General features: G+C 39.6%; 2 protein-coding genes and 2 pseudogenes across 2 annotated transcripts; 1 reads left to right on the top strand and 3 right to left on the bottom strand.

The window, feature by feature from the left end:
- The first annotated feature begins 304 nt into the window (after window positions 1-304).
- On the top strand, window positions 305-1,107 carry LOC143853685 (uncharacterized). Its single transcript, XM_077363404.1, has 3 exons — window positions 305-513; window positions 603-819; window positions 957-1,107. Exons 1-3 carry the CDS (start codon window positions 358-360, stop codon window positions 974-976), a joined length of 393 nt encoding a protein of 130 aa, XP_077219519.1. The 5' UTR covers window positions 305-357; the 3' UTR covers window positions 977-1,107.
- Window positions 1,108-4,235: 3,128 nt separating this feature from the next.
- LOC143853800 (auxin-responsive protein SAUR64 pseudogene) lies at window positions 4,236-4,679 on the bottom strand (annotated as a pseudogene).
- Window positions 4,680-7,916: 3,237 nt separating this feature from the next.
- LOC143853799 (auxin-responsive protein SAUR68 pseudogene) lies at window positions 7,917-8,360 on the bottom strand (annotated as a pseudogene).
- Window positions 8,361-13,852: 5,492 nt separating this feature from the next.
- Window positions 13,853-26,877, bottom strand: LOC143854521 (Regulator of Vps4 activity in the MVB pathway protein). The gene is made up of 8 exons (XM_077364533.1): window positions 26,691-26,877; window positions 26,449-26,581; window positions 17,028-17,131; window positions 16,225-16,396; window positions 15,507-15,647; window positions 15,332-15,420; window positions 15,155-15,229; window positions 13,853-14,776 (listed from the first exon to the last, which is right to left on the bottom strand). The coding sequence occupies exons 1-8, from the start codon at window positions 26,783-26,785 to the stop codon at window positions 14,089-14,091; spliced, it is 1,497 nt and encodes a 498-aa protein (XP_077220648.1). The 5' UTR covers window positions 26,786-26,877; the 3' UTR covers window positions 13,853-14,088.
- Window positions 26,878-27,337: the final 460 nt, after the last annotated feature.

The raw sequence follows: 27,337 nt of genomic DNA, 5'->3' as shown, positions 1-27,337 counted from the left end.
GTGGTGTACTATTTTTATAGATATTCATTTAGTGTGCTGGGTTGAGATCTGTTTATGTAATTTCTATGTTTGCTACAGTATTGGTTAATGTAACTTCTAAGATTGCTTATGTCTATTGGTTATCTATAATTCTATGATTGAAGTTTTTTATATGAAGTGTTTCGAAAAGTTGCAGGCGAGATAGCAGGTACTGCAGGTACAGCTGATAAGAAGGTGAATGTCTCATGGAATGTGACTATGGATGGGGCTCTCTTGGCAACCCTTAAGAATCAGATAGCTGAGGGGGAGAAAACTAGTTCTGGGTTCAAAGAGTGTGCTTATTTTGCTGTTGCGCAGGAACTAGTTACTGTCCTAAACATGACCCTAACGAAAGAGCATGTGAAAAATCGGTTGAAGACACTGAAGACAACTTATAGGACTCTGAACTCCATCTTAAATCTCAGTGGCTTTGGCTGGGATGAAACCATATGCAAGTTATCGGTTGACGAAGAAGTGAAGAATGAATACTTGAGGGTAATATTTATTTTTCGTATATCACTTCCTCTATTTATAAGTTACATGTTTAAATAATATTCCGTGACAATTCCTTTCCTTTTTTACAGTTGCATCCAGAACACCAACGCTTCTTTAGCAAACGGTATCCCCTCTACGAAGATATGAAAGCTGTCTGCGATGATGATTACGCACGTGGGGAGGATGTCAGGGATACAAGAAGGGATCCCACTCAGCCGACGCAGGACACACATGGTGCTTCTTCATCGACCCTTCCGGTTGGGCTAGATGATATGGACGACAGCTTCCTCCGTACTCCGCCTCATGGTAGAGCGTCTTCATCTACACCTGCCTTAGATGCTAGCATTGGCTATAGTGACTCTTCTCCTATCAGGGGCCCATCTGCTAGTGGGGGGAAGAAGTCAAAGAAGCATCCTAATGCTGCACTTCTATCGGAGTTACAGGCTGTGTCTTCCAGCATTAATAGGGTTGCTGATGCCATAATTACTACTGGTGAGGTGCACAGCCTCCCTGACCTGAAAGATGCCGTGCTTGAAATTGGGGGCTTCCCCAGAGGTGACCTCGTTGATGCTTATGTGTACCTACACGGGCATCACAAGGAAGCTGAGGCATTCCTTTCTCTGGAGAAGATGGACCGACAGGAGATGGTGGGGTGCATTCTGCGCCGTTTGGCTGGGTCTATGTCTTGAACCGTTTCGGTTGGAGGTTTTTTTGGTTCTTGGGTCTTTTTATGGATGGAACTATGTGTTACTTATGAACCTTTTACTTATGAACTATCTATGTGTTATGTTTAGATATATTTTGGGTGTATTTGTTTGATGAAACTATGTGTTGTTTGTGAAATGGATGGAACTATGGGTGTAATAGTTTCTTGGAACTATTAGTTTTATGGATGGGTGTAATGTTTAGATATATTAGATTTATGTGAAGGTTGGGGTCTTTGGCTAAATTTTGTTTGATAATTTTGATGATTTGTGTGTGTGTGTGTGTGTGTGTGTGTGTGTGTGTGTGTGTGTGAAGGTTGTGGTCCTTGGCCCAAATCATAAGTAAATGTTGTTTATCTATCATTTCTTGTTGCAGCTATGTATGTGTTGTTTATGTGGTACCAGATAATGGCGAAGGATAAGTTTTATGTTGTTTTCAAGGGACGACAGGTGGGCATATTCAAGAGTTGGGGGCAGACTGTCACCTTCAAGTGAACAAGTATAGTAGAGCATCTTATCGCTCCTATGCCACAAGGAAGGAGGCAGAAGCAGCCTGAAATGCATATATTGAGCGCCATGAGGATTTGAAAGACAAGCGTGAAAAAGACATCCACAGTGTTTCTTGGTTCTTGAGGTTAGCCATTGGTGTGGGGTTAGTACCTATGACAGTAGCGTTTTAGACTTTTTTCCACTTGTTTATGAGGTATGTTGACTCACATTATGGTTTTATATGCAGACTGGGCATTGAAATGGCTGCTGATGCCAAAATTACTTCTTGTGAGGTACACAGCCTCTCTGACCTCAAAGATGCGGTGCTGAACATTGATGGTTTCGCCAGAGGTGAGCTCATTGATACTTACGTGTACCTGCACGGGCATCACAAGAAAACTGAGGCCTTCCTTTCTCTGGACGAGATGGACCGAGTGGAGATGTTGGGGCGCATTCTGCGCCGAATGCGCCGTTTGGTTATGTGATGTTTATCTATTTTTAATTGAACCGTTTATATATGACCTATGTGTGTATATCTATATTTTGTGTGTACCAAGACCTTGGTAGAACTGTTATAAGTTATGTTTATTTTCTGTTGGTAGATCATACTATGTACGTGTTGTTTATGTGGTAGCATTTAATTTATGTATGCTTTCAGCTTTGGTGTGAATGAGGAGCATTGAGCGCTTGCCAAGAGTTGTTCATAGTTCCTTGCGTTCGTGCATTTTTCTGTTTGACTTGACAAGAGTTGTTGAGGAATTGGTATTTAATAGTGTGGACGCAGGTGCTTCGAAGGTAATAAGATTGATCTCTCCCTGTTCAAAGTTCTTTTCATCTGTCTGCATGCTTAAATTTAATCAAGCTAGTCATTTTTGTTGTTGCCTTTAGTTCATTCTTTTGCTCATAGGTCCTCAAACATATAAATGACTAGTACTTTCCTATGACCCACAGCTATGATACACAAACTAGCAACTACATTAAGAGATAGTTTACAAACTCAACACCTATCAAGATACCATGCTCAATCCAAGCATCATCTTCTTCCATATAACTATTCTTTTTGTCTTGTGTGGGATTGCTCATTATGCACACATGGTTTTCATTCCCATAATGCACGGTTTCTAGCCCTATAATACCTTTTGCATTAAAAAAATTTAAGTCCAATAATGATTTCTATGAAAAAGCACTGGAGGGGCTAATACTGTAAATGTGGCTGGTTAAAATGTTTTTGTAAAGAAAAAAGATCATTTTTCATGTGGGTGCCTTTTTTTTGAGGTTTTTTTCTGTTTTATCAATTCAGGTGATGGCAAATCATGCTGGCAAACTCTAGTTCGGTTTTCTTTTTCTTTTTTCCTTTTTTTGAATGGTTTAGTTCGGTTTTCTTCTAGCAGTTTACATATATAGTCCATCCATTTATGTTCGGTTCTTCTTCTTTTTTTTCAAATTCTGTAACTGATTATGATTTGTTGTGTCAAGTACATGTCTCTGTAGGTGTTGGGGCATGCTATGTTAAAGTAGAGGATGATGGTGAGTAATAATTTCACTTATTTGGTTTGTATATTATGGCATTCTTAAATTTAGTTCCCACTTACTATGTTCCATTTTGTATGCATGCTTGCAGGATGTGGTGTTTCACGTGATGGATTGGTTCTCTTGGGGGGAAAATATGGTATTTATTTAACTATGTGTTTCACTTTGTCCAGTCAGTCAGTCACACTCTTAGCAATCTATATTACTGTGTTTTACAGCTATTGCATAATATTACAAGAATGCAATTTATATTTATTTACATTCCTTTACATTTTTTTTCTCTTTTTCTTCTTTAAGTTGAAGCTGAAGTAAACTCAAATTTTCAATCTCCAAATTTTTGGTGCTCTATTTTTGTAGTACTCTTTCTTTTTTCTGTTTTTTCTGATTAATCCTGATTTTTTTGCTCTGAAATTTACTATTTTTGCTATTTGCTTCGATTTTGATTGATGCTTCAAAGTTTCAATGCTTCTATAATTTGTCAAAGAGCTTAATAGAGATCCTCTTGATAGAATATAAAAATCAAGTTCAAAGAGGTTTAGCTTTTGATAGAAAAGTTTGGCTCAAGGAAAATGGGATTTGATCTTTCTAAAATGTTCAAAAGCTTGTTTAGATAATTTTTAATGATGTATATATAACTCATTTGAAAATATGACCGTTTGGAGGTAAAACTGTGAAAACTAAATTTGAAAAAAGCACCCTGTGCATCCCACTTCTAGCTAATCATCAAGAACACATTTTAGAAATAATATTACCTTCCAGAAAGTATAATCCTTAATATTTCTCTTTTTCTCAATCCTACACTTTATTGAGAAAAATGGAGCGAATATGGGTGATAAATTACTATTATATTTTCGCTCCCATGAAAGCCCAACAAAGATTAAAATACAACCGAATTTAGTCAATCAGAAATTTGTCAATGAAGTGTAGGATTTTGTATTGAGTAAAACCTTTATGAATCATATACAAATGTAAAACCAGGAAAAAAAACAGTTTAGCCCTTTAGAAGCCATGGATAAGTAATTGTTGTTTGTTTTGCCCATCAAGGATTAAGGAAGAGGTTGAGCACCGGCCACAGGCTATTGAGTTGAGAAAAGCCTTCTCTGTATCTCTAGACACACAACTCTCGACCAACGTTACAACATACTCCATGAAGAATGCTTCACACGGCAATGTGATCGGCCCATCGCCTGGTAATCCAAACTCGTCTTGAGCCATTTTTAACAACTCATTGAAGATGGGGCTGTTGAGATATGCCAAGGGAACCACAAAACGGTTGGCATCTGTGGTGTACACAATGAAATGGCCCTTCTTGGCTATTGGTTTGCTACATCTGCTCGAATTCATGGCGCCACTTGTTATTGGGAATGAGAGTCTTCTTCTCCCTATGTTAGCTCTCTTCTGCCATTTCCTTGCCAACTCCAAAAGTCTCTTAGTGTTGATCATGTTTCACACTATAGACTGAAATGAAAGATTTGAGAAACAAACAAAGATTTCTCTTGCTCTTGGATCACCAGAGATGCGGTTGTGTTGAGTAGAAAGATATGATGGGTCTCAATCATATATAGGCAGGGAAGGGTAGACAATAGACACTATATGTGAGTGCAGCTTTCCTTATGTTGGGCTGTAGTGGATACAAAAACATGTGATGATCAGATAAGAGGAGAGTTTTTGGCCCTTTTGGTAGGTGGGCATGTTTCAGTTTTGATCAGCCTTCACCTCATCATCAAGAGAGGGCCCAGTTTGTAATAAATCTCATCTCATACTATCACTTGGGTAAACTTTTTCTAAGCAAGAGAGTATATTGGTAGAAAGTGTCCAATTCATTTGTGATTTATGAAGATTTGGAAAAGATTTTAGCTGAATTATGTGGTTCTCTGTCCTCCAAAATCTGGTTTTAATTTCCTTCCTGAGAGCAGTAGGGACATTGTTGGCAATAAGTTGAGTGAGCCCCACATGTAGGCAAGAGTTGACAATATATTTCAGGAAGTTATATATCAGGCCCTTTTTTACTTGGGACAGCCACATCTGTTGTATCTACGACTACAGAGGGGCTGATTTGCTTCAGGTGGGAAGGATTGAAGGGACCTGATTGCCACATACGCTGGAATTGGCTGTCCCATGTAAAAATAAAGGAGCGAATTCATCATTTCCCTATATTTCTAGCCCTTCTTTGGTCCAACTCTCACGTGTTTGTACATGGGTTGCTCCCCAGCATAGACATAACTGCTTCTAATATCAATTGCCAGTATATTTTTAACTCTTCTGGCTTCCATTGCCATAGCATCTTATCTATATTCAATCATCAGCAGAATTGCCTTCAGTTCCATGACATTCAACAAGTTCTCTCTCTCTCTCTCTCTCTCTCTCTCTCTCTCTCTCTCTCTCTCTCACACACACACACACACATACTCACACACACAAATATATATTTGTGTGTGTGTGTGTGCGCGTGTGAGAGAGAGAGAGAGAGAGAGAGAGAGAGAGAGAGCTACACGACTAGAGAAACAATCTTCCCAAATCTTCTGGATTCAATTTCTGACTTCACATCTCTATCCCGATCTTTTTTATTTTCTATGTTTATTATTTTCTCCTATTAGGGGCTTGCTTAATAGTCTTGCTTGTTTTGTTTGCGGTTTCATTTGTCATCTTTTAATGGACACCCATTTGTGAATCAGACTATTAGATCATCCAAAGCAAATCAATCTAAGAGCTTGTTTGTCATTATGTCCAAATGAAATTGCGATTACAAAGAACAATGATCAGTTTGTAGGAGATTATTGAGAATAGAAGATCAACATTTTCTAAATTACTCTTATTAAACTAATGTTGTAGATTTATAAAGGAGCATGCATCCCCTTTTTTCAACCCAGAGTCAGTCAAGATGTACTCTTTAACACTTAGACTACAACAGCTCTGTAAGACATTTGTTCCTCTTGCTTCTAAATATTTCATAATTTCTATACCCTCCGAAAACTTGCTGCCTTTTCCTGCCTTTCCTAGTCATTAATAATTTTGATGCCCCGTATCAGCATTCCATTTTTTCACTATAGAAGAAAATGCAAGATTACTAAAGGATTACCCAACCCCTTTACAACTGTAATTATTTCCCCCTTCTCACCTTGAAACCCCACACTCAAGCCTCAAGCACTTCTCCACTCCCAATCCTAAAGAAAAACCTTCTCTCTAACACTCAGTGAGATATTTCTTCCCCTAAACATAAGACCTACTAAACTCTTAGTTAAGCTAGGAATAAGCAAGAGAGCCCCACGATTATTAGAATTTAAAAACCCTATGGTTGTAAAATAAGACAAAACCCAACAATCTCCATCTTGGCTTGTTTCAAAAGCTACCTTGAAGATTTTCTCTTGGCATCTCAACCTGTGTCTCCTTTCATCATAAACAACCATTGGCCTTTTGAAGTACCAACTACACCTATCATTGAATCATGTTGGTTTTTTACTCTACTTGACTAGATCAATACGACTAATACACGCGTGAAGCTTTCCCAAGTCAGCTCAATTAGCCAATTAGGGAGAGGCACCTTGATCCATCGTCTTCCAATACAAGAACTAACCCCTCACCATTATCTGCGCCCTAGAAATCTATATTATATGTCTCTTCCCCAACTGCGAAAGAGACTATGCAAGGTCTTGCACTCTGCCCATCCCACTTCCAGCTAACCATCAAGCACATGAATACTTTTAGAAATCATATTCCCGTCTAGACAAAATAATCCTCAACATTTCTCTTATTTCATTGGAACCAAACAGTCACATGTAATTTTCAAAGCTCCACCTCCAGTTGAGTACTTGCAACCCTTGGAGTCCAACTCACCATGAAACACTAGATTTCACTCTTAAAATCTAAAACTCACATGTCACAATAAGTCTCCTATTCAAGTTAGGAGAAGTATTTTCCCACTACTATGTGGAAATAAGACATCCTGCAATCTCCATCTTGATTTGATTCCCAACTACCTTAAAGATTTTTTTGTTGTATCCCCACAGCTACTATGGACCGAAACCACTATTAGCCTACTGAATATACCCAAGTATATTCAGAAGAATATACATCAGATAGAATTCGAGACATATATAATGCAATCCAATTATAATTTTTTTTTTTTTTTTTTTTGAAACTTGACAATTTTATTAAGTAGTGGTCGGGACAAGTTGTCTCCACCGAGATACAAAAGGGACTAATCCAAGTATAACAAAACCCCCGATTGTTATCCCCATAGTGAATAGCACCTGTACATGGGAGAGGACAAGCAGTTCAGGTTTGAGTTGGGCTAGCTTTGTCTAGTTGGGTCGAGTAGGGCATCCATCAGCAGCCTATGGATGACCCATTCTCAATGATAATATTTAACAAGATAAAGTCAATTGATAGAATGGTAAGAACTATCATTTCGTGCAATGCAGCAACAATTCAGGATTTTGTATTGAATGGTACGACTATGCCCTTCCTGTTTCCTTTTATGGAATTTAAGTTAATTTTACATTGATGTTTGCATTATATATCTACATTGGTATTTGCAACAATAAATGTTTATTATATATTGAGATGAAAATATAACCGAAATTAGTTGATCATAAATTTGTCAATGAAGTGTAGGAGTTTGTATTGAATAAAAATTGTGTAAATCATATACAAATATAAAAGTGACAGCAGTTTCGCCCTTCAGAAACCATGGACAAGTAATTGTTGCTTGGTTTGCCCATTAGGAATTAAGGAAGATGTTGAGCACAGGCCAGTCGCTATAGAGATGAGCAAAGCCTTCTCTATATCTTCAGATATACGTCTCCGTACCAACGATACAACATACTTCATGAAGAACGCGTCACATGGCAATGTGATAGGCCCATCGCCTGGTAATCCGAACTCGTCTTCAGCCATTTTAAACAACTCATCGATGATGGGGGTGTTGAGATATGCCAAGGGAACCACAAAACGTTTGCCATCTGTGGTGTACACAATGAAATGGCCCTTCTTGACTACTGGTTTGCTACTTTTGCTCGAATTTTTGGCACCACTAGTTCTTGGGAATGAGTCTCTCCTTCTCCCCATGGAAGCTCTCTTCTGCCACTTCCTTGCCAACTCCACTAGTCTCTTTGTGTTGATCATGGCTTACACTAAGGGCTGAATCGAAAGATTTGATCAACAAACAAATGATTTCTCTTGCTCTTGGATCACAAGAGATGTAGTTGTGTTGAGTAGAAAGATATGATGGGCCTCAATTATATATAGACAAAGAAGGGTAGACAGTAGACACTGCATGTGAGCGTAGCTTTCCTTATGTTGGGCTGTAGTGGATGCAAAAACATGTGAGGATCAGATAATAGGGGAGTTTTGACCCTTTGGGGAGGTGGGCATGTTTCAGTTTTGGTCAGCCATCACCTCCAGTTTGTAATACATCTCTGGTGCTAGCACATGGCAAACTTTTCCAACAGAATTTATTGGTAGAAAATGTCTACCTCATTTGTGATTCATAAAGATTTGGAGAAGGTTTTAGCTGAATTCTGTGGTTCTCTGTCCTCCAAAATCTGTTTTAATTTCGTTTTTTAGAGCAGTAAGAAAGTTTTTTTGGAATAAGTTGAGTGAGCCCCACATGTAGGCAACACATGACAATATGTTTCTACCTCTTCTTTGGACCAACTCTCACATGTTTGTTCATGGGTTTCTCCCCAACATAGCCAACACTGCTTCAAATATGATGGGCCCTTCATTGCTACGATTGCCATAGTATCTTATCTATATTCAATCATCAGCAGAATTGCTTTCAGTTGCATGAACTTCCATGGGTTATTTCTCACATAGTGGGAGGGAAACAGAGTAGGTGATTAGTAGCTCCAGAGAAACAGGCTCTGTCCCAATCTTTTTTGTTTTTAATTCAATTTCTTTCTCCTACTAGACTAAAATCTCAAATTCTGAATATGAAGCATGGTAGTCACATTGAGAAGTACAATGTGATCCTCACTTCTAGAATAGTGGAGGCATTGGTTATATGTAATTATGTATATCTCAAATGGGGTACAGGTCCTCTTTGGTGTAGACATGTTCTATTTACTTAAAAAATTTCTAAATTTGTAACTGATTCAAGCTGTAAACCTTACATTAATTCAATTGAACCATGGTAAGTAAAAACCTTGGGTTCAAACTGAGTCAACTCAGCCAACTCAGCCAACCTTATACAAGTCAGACTAATATACCATTGAGGTTGGTTTGGACTTGGGTCGGAATTAAATGGGTTTCTAAATTTGTCACTGATTCAAGCTGTAAACCTTACATTAAATGGGTCGGAATGGGAGCAAGATGAATGAATCATGATGGGATTTGTCAAACCAGCATGAGTTGAAAAAATTTGACCGAGTCAAATCTAGAATCATTCAAAATTTTCCATCTAAGTGAGCAAAGCAATGATTAAGGTAAATGAGCCGGAGTTTTTTTCTTATTTATTAAGCTGATTCTTCTTTTCTTTATGAGCAATATAAACCTGTTTTTTTTTTTTTGCTCTTTTTTATGTCAGTAAAATTCTCTAGCCCCTCCAGATGAAAATGCAACCCTTGTCATTAGGTATTTTCCCTTTTTGCTATACTCCTATTATTTCAAAGTTCACATAATTTATGAACTTGTGGAGATTAATCTATCAGTTATTTCAAGTAGGTTTGGCATGTATATTACTTAAAGCTTATTATACTTTGATATTTTTTAAAGTTTAGACCAATTATCAAGAAAAATCATGAAAAGTTGCATTAACCAAGTTAACTCATCTGAGTCAATGTTACACACAATGAACAAGTTGAATTTGGTTGGTAGGACAATGCACATTGACTAACATAGACTACAGTAACAAACAAGAAGCATGATAGGTGTCTGCATGATAGGTGCATTTAAAAAAAAACAGTGGGACCCACCTTGTTCAAATATCCAAATCATTCCTTTGTTGGGCCCCAGCGCATAAATAGGTTGTGCATTGAAAATCACCTCCATAGGATGGTCTTCGCCGAAAAGTCCTAATTTCTTTTCATTAGAGAACATAATTCCTTCCAATCTGTAGAGGTTTCTGTAGTGTGCCACTGGAGACTGGAGACTTGAGAGATCGATCGAGAGTTTGAAAATTAGGGGGGGACATGACTTCTTGATTTCGTTTCCTTTCAATCTGTAGAGGTTTCTGTAATGTGCCACTGGAGACTGGAGACTTGAGAGATCGATCGAGAGTTCAAAAATTGTGTGTGTGTGTGGGGGGGGTGGGGGTGGGGGTGGGGGAGGGCGCGGCGGCGGCATGACTTCTTGATCTCTTTTTTTCTCCATTGTAAGAAAAGAGGGAACTGAAGTTTTGTAAATAAATAAACTAGACATTTTATGAGCGAAAATAAAAGAAAAAAAGAAAAAGGAAATTACGACTTCTCGGCGAAGATCATCCTATGGAGATGATTTTCAAGGCACAACCTATTTACATTGGAGCCTAACAAATGAATGATTTGGATCTTCAGACAGGGTGAACCGCATTGTATCTCTTAAAAATACACTTAGCTAAGTATAGACACCTATGTTACATGGATTTGTGGACATCTATGCTATATGGATTCTTCTGAATAGGCTACGTGCCCGTATCCTATTCTAATACTTTAGGATTCTAATACTTTATGATTCACTGTGATACTTGCAGATCTCTTTTATCTATTTTTATTCTGAATATTGCGATAACAAATTTACAATAATCATATATTTTGAGATTTATCTATTTTACTAGTAAGTTTTTATATGGAAATACAAGATTATATTTACTTAACCTACTAAAAGTCTCAATTTAATATCCATTAGAACTATGAGTAAATAAATCTGAATTGGTTAAAATATATTGGTAAATAAATCTTTAGGATTCACTGTGATACTTGCAGATCTCTTTTATCTATTTTTATTCTAAATATTGCTATAACAAATTTACAATAATCATATATTTTGAGTTTTATCTATTTTACTAGTAAGTTTTTATATGGAAATACAAGATTATATTTACTTAACCTACTAAAATTCTCAATTTAATATCCATTATAACTATGAGTAAATAAATCTGAATTGGTTAAAATATATTGGTGAATCAATGAATCCTTTTTTCTGAGGTTAGCCAGACACTCAGTAACCCCATGTTGGATTCCAACAGTTGTTGTACCTGTGCATAAAAGCCACCTGTGCATAAAAGGCGGACACCATATAAGAACTCTTCAAACTGTTTTATTCATCAAGTTTCTAGTACTAGCAATAGTACCATATCATATCGAATATGATTCGTTGGGCACTATGTTGCATGGATTCTTTGGCCCCCTAAGCCAAATCCGTGTCGACACGCCTCCGCATCCGAATCGGATATGGATTCACATGGGACACATCCGGATTCTTGTCGTAGCCGTGTCCCATACGAATCCTCTTTTTTTTCAAACAAATCCGATTCATCATTGTCTCTTTTGAAATGTGAATCCTGCATATTTTCCCTTTAAACGTATTTTCTTATGAATTTTTTTATATGAAAGCACAATCCGTACTCTTTTAATAAAAATCCTAGCGCCTCGACGCTCAAACATCGACCCCCTTCCTCCTTCAACTCTCTTAATACAAGACTTGCCTTAACCCTCTACCCTCAATTTTTCCTGCATAGATATATACTTATGAGAAAAGAGAAGGTACTCCTTGAAGTAGATAACTTATCTACTCCCTACCTTAAAATAACAGTTGGGGCCACATTGTTTGGATGATCCAAAGCATTCATTTGATGCGCCCTCACATAGATAGGGTGTGCCCAAAAAATCAGCTCGATAAGATCATTCTAACCCTATGAACTGTGGGGGCAAAAAACGGACAGATTTGTGCAAGTTTATACACGTCCATTTTTGCCTCCATAGTTCATAAGGTTAGGATGATCCTATCGAGCTGATTTTTTGGGCACACCCTATCTATGTGAGGGCCCATCAAATGAATGCTTTGGATCACCCAAACAATGTGGCCCCAACTGTTATTTTAAGGTAGGGAGTAGATAAGTTATCTACTCCAGGGAGTACCTTCTCCTCTCTCTCTCTCTCTCTCTCTCTCTCTCTCTCTATATATATATATATATATATATATATATATATATATATGAGAAAAGTGTAGCTAAACATACGTGTAGCTAACTTAGCTACACCAACGGATTAAAATACGGTGGGCCCCACATTATTTGGGTGATGCAAACCATTCATTTGATGGGCCCTCACATAGGGTGTGCCCAAAAAATCAGCTACATAGGTTCATCCCAACCCTACGATTTGTGGAGGCAAAAATGGACGTGTAAAAACCTTCACAAATCTGACCATTTTTGCCTCCACAGTTTGAAGGGTTGAGATCATCTAATGGAGCTGATTTTTTGGGCACACCCTATCAATGTGAGGTCCTATCAAATGAATGGTTTGGATCACCCAAATAATGTGGGCCCACTGTATTTTAAGCCGTCGGTGTAGCTAAGTTAGCTACATAATCCAAAGCATTCATTTGATAGGCCCTCATATAGATAGGGTGTGCCCAAAAAATCAGCTTCCTGGGATCATCCTAACCCTTCAAACTGTGGAGGCAAAATACAGACAAATTTGTGAACGTTATACACGTCCATTTTTAACCCCACAAATCGTATGGTTGGGATGATCCCATGGAGCTGATTTTTTGGGCATGCCCTATCTATATGAGGGCCTATCAAATGAATGCTTTGGATCATCCAAATAATGTGGCCCTCCCTATGTTTGTGAGCAGCTGCTCAGATAAGCTCAAATGGTTTTTGAGCAGCTGCTCAGATAAGCTTATTTGAGCAGAGGAGCTCACAAACATAGGGAGGGCCACATTATTTGGATGATCCATATTTTGTCCATATTTTGCCTCTACAGTTGAAGGGTTAGGATGATCCGAGGGAGCTGATATTTTGGGCACACCTTATCTATATTAGGGCCTATCAAATGAATGATTTGGATCATCTAAATAATTCCCCAGCTCCCCCTCTACTCAGATAAGCTTATCTGAGCAGCTTCTCACAAACCATTTCCTCTATGTGTGTGTGTGTATTGAGAAAAGTGTTCATGCACAGAGAGCTCCCTGCGCTTAAGTGGCTTATAAAGCCTCCCATTGGTATCTTTTTGTAGACCTGAAAAGGTGGACCGGCTATACGAACCAATGGGAGGCTTTTTAAGCCACTTAAGCGCAAGGAAGCTCCCTGCGCTTACCTTATAAAGCCTCCCATTGGTCACTTTTTGTGGACCTGCAAAGGTGGACCCGCTATACGAACCAATGGGAGGCTTTTTAAGCCACTTAAGCGCAGGGAAGCTCCATGCACAGCTGCGCAAGAACACTTTCCTCATATAATTTTAATTTTTGAAAATTTTATTTTATTTAAAAATTACCGAATCTGAATCCTACTTTTGAGGGTTTGCCGAATCCGACACCTCGAATCTGTGTCAGATCCCAACATGCGAATCCGAATCTATGCAACACTAGTTGGGCATATAACGGTAACCATGTATTTTAGGTGGTGGGGATAATCTTTGTAAGATAATCATGAGCCTGAATAACTTTTTAAGATTTGGAAGAAACGTCGGTCGAATCAGAAAATCACAACACTGGCCAAACCTTATTGAGCATCCAAATTGAATTACCTTCATCAACTACTTCCTTTCGGAATACAAAATTTATTGTACATTAAGTAAAACAAAAAATTAACAGTTCATTAGGTAATACCTTTCAAAAAGAAATAACAGTTCAGGCACTATATGGACATACAGCAAACGTAAAGCATTCAACTCTTCAATTCAGACACTATATGGTTCAACTCTTCAGTTCAAGATCTGGGAAACTTTAGAGCTTCAAAACGAGCAGATATTGCGTCATAATCTGGCAATTTTGGATGAACATGAGAGATGGTATTCTGTTTATGCGAACCAGAGCTATCCCATGATGTTCTTTCCTCGGGTTTATTGGTATGATAAGATGAGGGTAATGGGGGAGGTGGCCGATTGGGTGGCAGATAAATACCACCTACAGGCATTTCCATTTCGATTTCTTCATCGCACTCTGAATCTAAACCATCTGAATCATCAAAATTAACATCAGAATGCACTTTAGGCGCATTATAGCTGTGCCTTCTATAAGTCTTTTTGCCATCCAAATTGGTATCCCCCATCTCCTCCTCACTCATATAATGCCACCTTTTAGACTGATTATCTCCACGCTTATGGAAGTTTTCAACACTTCTAAAAACCTGTGGATCATTTGAACCAAAAGACTGAGTGGAATTGATAGTGCGAGTTCCCGACACATTTTTGTTGCTTGGTATTGTTGGGTCACTGAAATTTCCAATAACAGTCCTAAAACCAGACTCTTGAGAGAATCGATTAGGGTTTTGGTTGGCCAGATAGGCAGCAGCTTGCGCCGCAGCAACTGCTTTCTCTGCTGACTCAGCAGCTGCTTGAGCAGCTGACGCTGTATCCTTGAAATGCATAACATTGATTTCTCCGTTGTTGGAAGATCTAGGGCAAAAGGATATCAAAAGAATAACAAATCAGTCTTGTTTTTTCTATTCAAACTGGGTATGCAGGTGCCTGAGAGCTATGTCACAAATATCATTCTCGGGAATTTCTCTAAAGATTTTTTATTTTATTTTTTTCGGTTTTATATCGGGAAAAACAGTAAAATAAAATTATTTAAAAATATATAAAAAATAAGAAAAAATAAAAAATATTGTAAAATATCGCGATATTATCATGATAAATTAAAATATCGGTTTTTTTTTAAAATTCCTGGGATTATATAGTGATTTTGTGGTTTTATTAAAATAACATGATAAAATCATTATATTTAGTAAATATTTGAGATATTTGTGATAGCCTGAGAGTTGAGGTTGATACCTGTTATTTGACCCATTTGGTCCAACATCTGGGAATGGCATAGACTTCACATTGATTTCTCTGTTGTTGGAAAATCTAGGACCAAAGGATATCGAAAGAAAAACAAATCAGATTTATTTTTTCTTTTAACGTTGACATCAAACTGGCATGCAGGCGCCTGAGAATTGAGGTTGGTACCTGTTATTTGACCCATTTGGCCCAACATCTGGCAATGACATAGACTTCACAGGCATGCTGGTGGCACTAACAAAAGTACATGGTCCTTCCTGTATAAAATGTAATTATTCATCATGAGAACTGTATTCATTAAGAGAAAGAGGGGGAGAGAGAGAGGAGTAGCATGAGAACACACTAGGTTTTCTTCAGGGGGCTTGAGAAGCTCGAGCTCGGATTCTTTTGTATCCCATTCAATCTGATATTCCTTGGCTATTTCCTTCATGAGTTTCAACTTAACTTCACCGGTTGGAGTTCGAACAGATAGCTTCTCAATCAGCTATAGGGAAGATAACATTAAGATCACCTCAGTATTTACCACATCTCTAAGTTGTGTGATTCTGTAAAACAAAAAAATGGAACTCTATCCCCCAATACATGGAGATAAGAAGTTTAAACTTTAAAGGGATGAAAATGCATCAATGCTGTTTTCATGTAAAATTATCATGCTGTGCAAGAAAAAAATATTTATGGGTGATGATCCCAAGTATATAGCATTGATACATCAAAATTCATCCTGCTAAGATTAAACAGAGCAATATACCATTCAAAAAAAAAAGAATAAACAGCAATATTCATGAAATACACAATGATAAAGCATGTCTCAATTAAACTAAAATGAGACCTCAAAGAGAAGTTTGAGCATTTCAAAATTAAGAGTTAACTCGTAGAGTTTTAAGTAGCTAGATTTCACATTCTGCAAGAATTGAATTATGATTTCAAAAAACTTTGCCTGTATCCATGAGCAAGGTGTAGGGGATCAAAATCCTTTCAGATTCATAAGGTGCATACCACATGCCTATCAATGGCTCCCCAAATAGGGGACACGTATCTTTAGAACCGCATAAGGTGCATACCGTGCGATTCACACCACAGTCAGGACGTAATTCTGTCGCAGCTGATACAAAATCTTTCCCGTACTTCTTTTCAAAAATGTTGCGAATTTGTTGTAGTTCTGGTATATCTGAGCACCTTGGAGCTGCAAATATTAAACTAGAAATCCCTTCTTTCAGATCTGCCGGACATCCCCTGAATATAAAATTACTACATCAGAATTAACATACATGCATGGTTTTAAATTTCAGCCGAAATACAGAAATTTCGACCGAAATTTAAAACCGAACCCAAAATTATAAGATAATTACTGAAATTTCCACCGAAACCAAAATTGCCACCGAAATTTCATTTTCTGAGGCCAAAACCCAAACTGAAACCCAGATTTCAAACCTTGCATACATGAAGGTTTTTACCAAAATTTCAGATTTTGGCCGGGGCTGAAATTTAAAACTGAAACCGAAATTGCCTCTGAAATTTCATTTTCAGCTGAGGCCGATGCCGAAATCGAAATTTCAAACCTTGCATACATGAAAAGTTTCTACCGAAATTTCAGATTTTGACCGGGACCGAAATTTAAAACTGAAACTGAAATTGCCACCGAAATTTCATTTTCAGCTGAGGCCAAAACCGAAATCAAAACCGAAACCGAAATTTCAAACCTTGCATAAACATGAATCTCCTAGCTTAGAAGGATTTTTATTTTTTTTGGGAATGATCGCCAATTTATTGATAAAAGAAGACCGAGATGGTCAAGATACAAGCATAAGAGAACACACCAAGATAGATGAAAAAAGAAACAAGAAAAGGAATAGATCATAATAACCTTTGTTTCGCAATGATAGGCAGTCGAACCACAACCAGTTCGCAGAAGAGTTCAATTATCTCGGTTGCTTCCATAATATTTTGTTCTCTCATCACATGTTCAACCTACAAATTTCGTGTAATCTCTTAAGAAGGAACTTTAAAATAAACAGCATAATAATCGGTATTAGATGAAGCCTTCCTCTATCCAACTCTCAACTATTAATGCATTTTATCACTTTTTTCCAAATGAGTAAACCAATGAACTGAGACTATCCAAGGACCATAATATCAGAAGAAACAACAAGTTACAAGTTTAATGGATAATTAGTTGCTCTCCTTGAATTAAAGTAAATTTATGATGCAGGAGTACACGAGCAAGAAGTAAAGGATCACATGGAGTGGATGGACAACCCTTGGTCCGTTTGGTTGCCGGTATTTTTTTGGTTCTTGGGACTTTTGTGGAACAACAAACTTCCTGGGAGATTGGTGGGAAAAAAAACTCCCTGTAAGTATCCCGGTAAAATAAAAAATCCCATGTTTGGTTGACCGGACTATGGTGGGAAAAAAAAATCCCGGTAAAATAAAAATCCCATGCTTTGTTTGGTTGCTTGAACTGCTATTGGGAAGAAAAAAGTTCTTCTTTTGGTTATTTTGGTTCGTCGGATTTCGTGCGGGATTATTTTGGTTCCTGAGATTTTTTTTCCAGCTTTGGGTTTCATGCGGGGTTATTTTGGTTCGTGGGATTCTTTTGGGCCCACTATATAACCAGCAACCAAATGTGAGTTTCCTGCGGAAATTCCGCAAAGGTCCCAAGAACCAAAAAAATTCCGGCATCCAAATGGAGGGCTCACAAAATGAGTGAGAGCATCCATGTTATTCTGATTTAGAAGTTTCTTTATTTATTCTTATTTTTTCAGGAAGTTTCTTTATTTTAGTTGTTGCTTCTTTATTTATATAAGTACTTGTCAAACTACAACTACATGTAAGGGGATTAGGGGAAACTAACTGTACAAAGGATGCATCAGTGGGGCAACTCGTCCCCGGGAGATGTAATCTTTTTTGCAATTATTAATAAATATCTGTTACCTTTAAAAAAAAAAAAGTACTTATCTTGTCAAACTACAACTGCATGCTTCCATTTTAGAATACATAACAACTGGAAACAATAAGAGTCGCTACGGGAAAAGAACCTACTGAAAACCATCATTTTTTTTTTTTTGAAACACAAAGAGATGAATTTGGAAAAAAATTCTATCTACTAACATTCCATTCATGAGTCTTATATCAAAATTAAAATTCCACAACCACACTTAAAATTCCAATTTTCAAATTTAACGAGGATCGAAGGGTAGTCTTTACAGAATAGGAATCTTTCTTTCTTTCCATATTTATGCAAGTGTTGTGGCATTTTATTGGATGATTTTCCATTGTATCTTGATTGACAGCCCTTCAGTAGATATTCACATGCAGCACTCAAGCAAAGTGTTGGAGGCATTGCGGTGAGATAAGTTATATACTTATGTCAACCTAGAGAAGTACACTTTTATGACTGATCATATACTGATCAAGCCAAGGTACAAGCTATCTTAGAGTGGCTTGTGGCTCACTCACTTTAGGAGGTCTATAGTTTTTACAGGCTCACTTTGTTTTGGTCGGAAATTCATTTGAAATTTCAGCAGTCTCATAGCACACATTACCGACTGCATTAGGATGAGATAGCCCTTCACACAGATGCCCAAAGCCGGTCATAGTTTTAGCCTTATCAAGGAGAATATTTCCAACACTCTAGTCCTAATATTTCCAGATTTTGAGAAGGCTTTCCAAATTGATTGCTATGATTCTCACATTGGCATTGGAACAACTCTCTTGAGCCAAGATGGAAGGCCAATTGATTTTTACAATGAGAAGCTCAATGGTGCAAAGATTCAATTAGTCTATTTATGTTATTAAGTTCTACGCTATTGTCCAAGCATCAAAGCATTGGTGGAACTATTTAGTCCAACGGGAATTTATCTTGTTTGTCTATCACCACCAGGCACTCAAACACCTAAAAGGGCAGCGAAAACTCAACTAAAGGCATGCTAAATGAATTAGATAACTACAAGAATTCCCATTCACTATCAAACACAAGTTTGGCAGAAGAAACAAGGTAGTTGATGCTGTAAGTCATCGGGTGGCTTTGCTTAGCACAAAGCAAATAGAGGTGAAGGGAGTTGGTGCTTTCCCCGATATCTATGGCAATTATTCTAATTTTGTAACTATCTGCATGGTGACTTTGGTAGGGATTGAGGAAGGGAGTTGGTGCTTTCCCCGATATCTATGGCAATTATTCTAATTTTGTAACTATCTGCATGGTGACTTTGGTAGGGATTGAGGTCTATCCATCCAAGACCAAGGCCATCCAAGAGATGTTGCCTTCTCAAACAAAGAAGGAAGTCCTAGAATTCTTGGAGAAGATTCAATATTGGAGTCGATTCATTGCTCGGCTGACAACACAGACAACACAACTGTGAACCAATCTTTGAAGTGCTCAATATGAATGCCTCTAAAGAAAGGAATCCAAGAGATGTTGCCTTCTCAAAAAGACGAGGAAGCCCGAGAATTCTTGGAGAAGATTCAATATTGGAGTCGATTCATTGCTCAGCTGAAAACACTACTGTGAACCAATCTTTAAAGTGCTCAATATGAATGCCTCTAAAGAAAGGAATCTAAGAGATGTTGCCTTCTCAAACAGAGAAGGAAGTCCGAGAATTCTTGGAGAAGATTCAATATTGGAGTCTATTCATTGCTCAGCTGACAACACAATTGTGAACCAATCTTTAAAGTGCTCAATAGGAATGCTTCCAAAGAAAGGAATAAGCAATGTCAAGAAGCATTTGAAGAGATCAAGAGGTACTTTAGCAATCCACCAGTCTTTGTACCTCCTTCTCCGGGTCATCCTTCACTTATCTGCCTCTCAATCATTGATTCATTGCACAGCTGAAAACACTATTGTGAACCAATCTTTAAAGTGCTCAATATGAATGCCTCCAAAGAAAGGAATCTAAGAGATGTTGCCTTCTCAAACAGAGAAGGAAGTCCGAGAATTCTTGGAGAAGATTCAATATTGGAGGCTATTCATTGCTCAGCTGACAACACAACTGTGAACCAATCTTTAAAGCGCTCAATAGGAATGCCTCCAAAGAAAGGAATAAGCAATGTCAAGAAGCATTTGTTGAAGAGATCAAGAGGTACTTTAGCAATCCACCAGTCTTTGTACCTCCTTCTCCGGGTCATCCTTCACTTATCTGCCTCTCAATCATCGATGTGATAATGCAATGCATGCTAGCCCAACGTGATCCATCATAAAAATAGGAGTCACTTATCTCAACAAGAAAAGATAGGATATGAGAAAAATTATACTCTCCTCAAGAAAACTTGCTTAGCTTTGGCTTGGTCCACACAATGATTAAGAAATTATATGATACCCAGCCAAGTTTTGCTCTTATCCTTAATGGATCCGCTAAAATATCTCTTCAAGAAGTTTGCACTATTTGGAAGAACGACCAGAAGGCTTTTGCTTTTATCTAAATTCGACATTTTGTTTGAATATGTCACCGAAAAGTCTATAAAGAGCAATCACCAGGCACTTGGCCACCCATACCATTTTATATGATCAGGCGTTAAACGACTCTTTGGGGTCACTGACGGAGATAAGGTGTCGACTTCGACCTCAGAACTTGAATGATCTCGAATTTCTTGAAGTTTGGGATGGTGTTCTTTACCTTTTCCAGGTATTTCACCATCCTTGGTCCTTTTGCCTCGCACTCGCCCTTTAGTTTGTTGACTATGAGCTGGGAGTTGTTGTGGGCCTTAGACCTTTCAGCTCTGACTTCCAGGGTGAGATTCATTTCTAGAATCAGGGCCTCGAATTCCTGCTTCATTGTTGGAGGCTTTGAAATTGAAGGGTAGAGCGTGTTCCACCATGAAACCGTCAGGCCCTATCAACATCAAGCTGGCTCCACTTCCGCTGACGAGCGATCGACGTATAACATCCATATCAGCCAATCCAACTCGGACCTTGGCTTTTATTTGTTAAACTGATCTGCATACATCAGCCCTTCTAGCTTGGAGTCTGGCTCTTGCCCCCAAGTTGATCCGTGCACATCAGTCCATCTAGCTTGGAGTTTGGCTCCTACCCCCCAAGCTGATTTGCGCACATTGGCCCTTGTAGCTCGGGGTTTGGCTCCTGCCCCCAAGCTGATTTGCGCACATCGGCCCATCTAGATAGAGGTTTGGCTCCTACCCCCCAAGCTGATTTGCGCACATCGGCCCTTGTAGCTCGGGGTTTGGCTCCTGCCCCCAAGCTGATTTGCACACATCGGCCCATCTAGATCGAAGTTTGGCTCCTACACCACAACACCCCCCCCACACACACACACACCCCCACGCCACCCCCACCACCCACACACGAGGATTGTCTGGGATTGTGCATTCTACCACAAAGTCAGGTAAGACCCCCTTTATCTTTGGTCAAGGTTTGTAGTGGATGTCGAACTCCCCTAACTCCACCAACCAGTTGACTGGGCGACCTGAGGTATCTAGCTTGTGCAAGACCTTCCTCAGTGGCTAATCCGTCAGGACACTTTCGGTGTGAGCCTGAAAGTAGGGCCTGAGCTTTCGTGCTGCAATCACCAAGGCATAGGCCAAGCTTTTCTTTTCTCTGGTACCTCATTTCATCATCGTGTAGCACCCTCTGCTCAGTGCTAACATAGTAGATTGACTTCTATGTTTTTTCTTCCTCTCTAACCAAAACTACACAAGCATACCAAGGTCACTGCAAGGTATAGGAACAACTCTTCTTCGACTTCGGGCTTGGTGAGGAGTAGTGGCGAGCTGAGGTAATGCTTCAATTGTTCGAAGGACGCCTAGCACTCCTCTGTCCATTGGAACTCCTTCACGTTTCACACTTTTCAGGTGATTTTTACATGAACCGAACTAGTTTTGTGATCCATCATGTACGCTTCACTCCTCTGTCCATTGGAACTCCTTCACGTTTCACACTTTTCAGGTGATTTTGACATGAACCGAACTAGTTTTGTGATCCGTCATGTAAGCTTTTACACCTCTTTGATAGTTTTTTTTTTTTTTTGATGGTGTACAAAGCAAATCGAGGAGGACGACTAAAAGAAAAGAAAAAACAGAACACACAAAAGAACATCAAGGAGGGAGAAAATAGAAAAACTCGAGCTTTTGCTTCCCTACTTCCCTAGCAAGCTTATCTGCCTCCTCATTTGCCGATCTTTTTATATGCTGGAAAATTACATTCGCCCCTCCAATGCGATCCCTAATTTCATCCATCCAACTCGCAAATCTCTAAGGAGCCGACTTTTTATTTTGAAGCCATCTGATGACATTAAGCGGAGTCTCCCTCCACTATAAGCTTGTCCAAGTCAATAGACTCCGCTAGCCTGATACCTTGCAAAGTAGCCCTGATTTCTATCTCATTAGAGTCCCCTAAACCAATGGGGCCTTAAAAGGCCCGCAATGTGACTCCCGCCTCATCTCTAAGAAGGCAACCAATCCCAGAAAGTCTAGGATTACCAAGGCTAGAATCGTCAAAATTTATTTTGAGAAAGCCGGCAGGCGGGGGTACACCTCTTTGATAGTTTGGAGCGGAAACGTCCAGCATAGCTTTGATTTTCTTAGGTTTCATCTCAATTCTTCTTCGACTGGTGATGAAACTGAGGAATTTCCCAGTCGTGAATCCAAATGCGCATTCCAGCACGGCTTTGATTTTCTTAGGGTTCGCCTCAATTCTTCTTTGACTGGACATGAAGCTGAGGAATTTCCCAGTCATGAATCCAAATGAGCATTTGGCCTCTGAATGCACATTTGGCAAGTTTAACTTCATTTAGTACCTCTGCAGGATTTCAAAGGCTTTTTATAGATCGGCCATGTGTTGTCGACCTTTCACCAACATGTCGTCGATGTAGGCTTTTTCATGTCCAATCTCTTCACCAACATGTTGTCGGCGTAGGCTTTCATGTCCAATCTGGTCCTTGAATAACTTGTTAACAAAACTCTGGTAGCACCGCCAGCGTTCTTCAGGCCGAGCGGGCCCATGTATTCTGATCTGATAGTAGCCAAAGAACGTAGCCAAAGAACGCATCCATAAAGTTTAGCAGCTCATTCCCTAAGGTCGCATTGATCAGTAGGTCAATCCTCGGTATGGCGTAGAAGTCCTTCGGGCAAGACTTGTTCTGTGAAGTCTATGCAGATCCTCCACTTTCCATTGGGCTTCTTCACCGTAACCACATTGGCTAGCCATTATGGGTAATAGATCTCTTGGATGAACTCAACTCGGAGAAGTTTCTCTACCTCCTTTCCGATCGTCAACTGCCTTTCTGGTGAGAAGTTCTTCTTCTTGGCTTGCGGTTTGGGTCAATGTTAAGTCTATGTGCGCTCACTTCGGGATCTATTCCCAACATATCTGCTACAGACCAGGCAAAAAATGTCTGCATTGAACCATAAGAAGTTGATGATGCTTGAGCAATGCTCTCGTTGTAGTGGTGAACCGATCTGAACTACTCGGTCCTCATCTCCTTCGAACAGTGGGATGGCGAACATATTTCCCAAGTCGGCAGCAGATATGGATTCCTGAGGTGAGTTTGAGCGCACATTGACTTAACATTGATGATGCTTGAGTGGAGCTCTCCTTGTAGTGACGAACCGATCTGAGCTACTCAGTCCTCATCCCCTTTGAACAGTGGGATGGCAATCAGGTCTTCTGCTGGTTCTCACCTGGTGACCTAAGCTTTGTCTCTGTGGTCCAAGGTTTTGATAGGAAGGGGGTTTTTCCTTGGATTTTCCCTTAAGTGCTTGGCCACGTAGCAGATACGAGTTGCAACTTGATCTCCTCGAACTTTACCTTACCCCATTGCCAGTTGGTAACTTCATTTTCAAGTGGTAGGTGGAGACAATTGCCTTTAGAGCATTCTACCAGGGTAGGTTGGTCTAGGATGGCATTGTATGCTGATGGAGCTTTAACGACCATGAATTCACCATCATTGTGCCCTGGCCTGGCAGTAACTAGTAGCCCTATAAAGCCTTTGACTTCATTGCATCACACGAGAACTCGTACAGAGGTGAATCCACGGGCTTTTGCCGATCTACCTAAGTTTCATGTTTTTCGAATGCCTCGTAATATAGGATGCCAGCCGAGTTGTCGTTGTCAATTAAGAATCTCTCTTGACCTCATAGTTGGCCACAGTCATTGCCACCACAACAATATCATTGTGCGACATTAAGATGACGTTGAGGTCATCATCCGAGAAGGAGAAGACCTGGTCGGTCTTTAGCTTTTTGCTCGGACCATGGGCAGAGCTGACCTGCCTAGCATATGCCTTTCTCTTGGCCGAGGTGGCTCCCCCCACCGTTAGGCCACCCGTGTAGTTGGCCACAGTCATTGCCACCACAACAATATCATTGTGCGACATTAAGATGCCGTTGAGGTCATCATCTGAGAAGGAGAAGACCTGGTCGGTCTTTGGCTTTTTGCTCGGACCATGGGCAGAGCTGACCTGCCTAGCATATGCCTTTCTCTTGGCCGAGGTGGCTCCCCCACCGTTAGGCCACCCGAGATGGTGTGGATGACCCCAGCAGGAGATTGTTGCCGATCTTCTCTCCTTGGACTCCTCACTGGGGATCTCCTCGGCCACTTCTCGTCCCTAGGATGATATCATTTGTCGAAGTAATTTCGGAGGAAGCCCCTTTAGATTAGACCTTTTATCTCCTCTTTAAAGTGACATTAGGATGCCCTTGAGGTCGTCATCCCAGAAGGAGATGCCCTGGTCGATCTTTGGCTTTTTGCTCGGACCATGGGCAGAGTTGACCTGCTTAGCATATGGCTTTCTCCCGGCTGAAGTGGCACCCCCCACCGTTAGGCCACCCGTGATGGTGTGGATGACCCCAGCAGGAGATTGTTGCCGATCCTCTCTCCTCGGACTCCTCACTGGGGATCTACTCGGCCACTCTCATCCTTAGGATGGTGTCATTTGTCGACGTAATTTCAGAGGAAGCCCCTTTGGATCAAACCTTCTATCTCCTCTTTGAGGTGCCTGCACTCCTCAGTGGTGTGGCCGTGGTCCCGATGGAATTTGCAGTATTTGGTTTTGTCTCACTTGTTGCTCTTGGTCTGCAGCTTCGCGGGCCATCTAACAAATTCTTAGTTTCGGATTTCCATCAGGTTGTGGCTCCTCAGAGTATTGAGTGGTGTGAAGTTTTCAAACCTCTGAGGTAGACTTCTGTGCATGCAAGTATTCCCTCCTCTCTGCAAGGGGGGGCCTACTCTGGGCCTTTATTCCTCTCAAGACAGATACGAACCTCTCTGCGGGCACAATGAATTGAAAATAAAAAAAAGGAAATTGAATCCGTACCTTTGAGCCTCAGTCCCTTTTTATAGAGCAAGAGTCCCCCGCCAATTAGGAAAGTTGCCTCTTGGGACTTTCTCCTGATTGGCTGGCTTACCTAGAATTTCAGGTTTCCAAGTTTATCTTTGGCCGATGTGGTGTTAGGATGTAGTTTTAGGTTTTCTAGGGCTTCCAAAAGAGTTGTGAAGCTACCCTTTTACCTCTCCAGGTTTTGAGTCTTATAGTGCCACTTCTTGGCCTCTGATTGGGTTGTAGTTTTAAGGTTTCTAGGGCTTCCAAAAGAGTTGTGAAGCTACCCTTTTACCTCTCCAGCTTTTGAGTCTTATAGTGCCACTTCTTGGCCTCTGATTGGGTGTCAATTTTTACCCCAATAGTTTGTAATATAGGAAGGTAAAAAAAGCAATAAAATTGCATTAAATATGAGGTTTTTCCACTCCTTCCAAGTTAACAAATAGTTCTACTTTCATCTAAAAGCATCTCCCCTTGAATTGATGTGATACGAGTTTTCAAAAAGACCATTTCATTGTCAAAATACAACAAATTATAATGTATCAGCTTTTTGTGGGCCAATCGAATTATTTTCGGCCAATATAGGAATCTTTTGGTTTTTATGGCCCAATCAAATTATGGAGTATGGTTTTTTTCACTGGCCGATAGGATAGATAAAAATTATTATTCATCGGTGGTTTTGCAGACTATATTGGCTCTAAATACAAACAAAGCATCTGGTAGAGTCCAATACCGAGATAAATCAAAATCTCAGTCTATTCATTTCCAATTTCAAGAATCACTTATATATGCCGAGAAATGTAGTTTTTTATCAGCAAACTATTTATTGGGTCTCTGTTTAATCCATCCAAAAATCAAACCCAAAAGACACAAAAATCCTTCAGCAGAAATTGAGCCACATTAGGTCAGGAAAACACATCAAAATCTAAAATATAGTCTCATAACAAATAGGCTTCAGATTGCAAGAACTGACAAACAAACACATAGATGGTATTAAAGGAGACTAGGGCTTTTTTTTACCCGGATTCTAGCCGTGGCATCTTGGCCTGATTGAAGAAGCATCGCAATGTCGCGCCTCATCTGCTTCACCTGCATCTCTCTCTTGTTCCTCAGTAATTTTATCCTAGAAGTTGCCAATCTCGCCACAGTTTTACTGTACATTTTTCAAATGGGTAGAAGAGATTAAGAAATGGGTCTCAAAAATCTTCCAAATGGAAGAAAGGAAAATGAAATTGAGAGAAAATAAGAAGTGGGTTTGGTACCATTTGGAGGAATTGAAGCTTCTACCGAACATGGTTGCTCCAAATCTTACAAGTTTTTTGCAGGGGGTGAGAACAGCTTCACTTAGAAGAGTCATGGCGAGAGAAGGAAATAAGGGTTTTGTTTTGTGATGGAGAGGAGGGAAAGGGGAGGAATTGAAAGTGTGTCGGTGTAACGGTAGAGTGAGATGGAAAGATGGGCCCACTGAGTGTGCGTTTTGAATTTCGATGCATTGGGGAAAGAGACAAATATTGGAAAAGAGCCGTTGTGTATGGTGGAATGATGGGACTTTATGACATTCTTCGGATGCTCTCTAAAAGAGGAAATCTATTGATGATGGCTAGAGATGGAGTGGACAGGGTTGGCTCGATTAATAAGTGGGTCCGGCCCAAAAAATAGGCTCATCACAGTTTTCCAGCAAGGTGAATCTCTTTAACATCCAAATCTCCGGTCCAATTAGTAATTGGGTTAGTATCAGACAAGGACTCCGCAACTTAATATTTGCCAGGAACATCCATTTCACGGACCAGCTGTTCTAAGAGTGACCAACCACAACAAATGAATTAGATGAATAAGACAAAATCTGTTGAAAAGTGAGCCTATGTGGCTGGCTGCTCTCTCATGCAACAGCCTGTCTTCGAAATCCCTT

Source organism: Tasmannia lanceolata, unplaced genomic scaffold (genome assembly GCF_043159265.1).
Source record: "Tasmannia lanceolata isolate RefF3 unplaced genomic scaffold, GAP_Taslan_0.1 ptg000020l, whole genome shotgun sequence".
Classification (NCBI taxonomy): Eukaryota; Viridiplantae; Streptophyta; class Magnoliopsida; order Canellales; family Winteraceae; genus Tasmannia; species Tasmannia lanceolata.
This window is presented reverse-complemented; position numbering and strand designations above follow the sequence as displayed.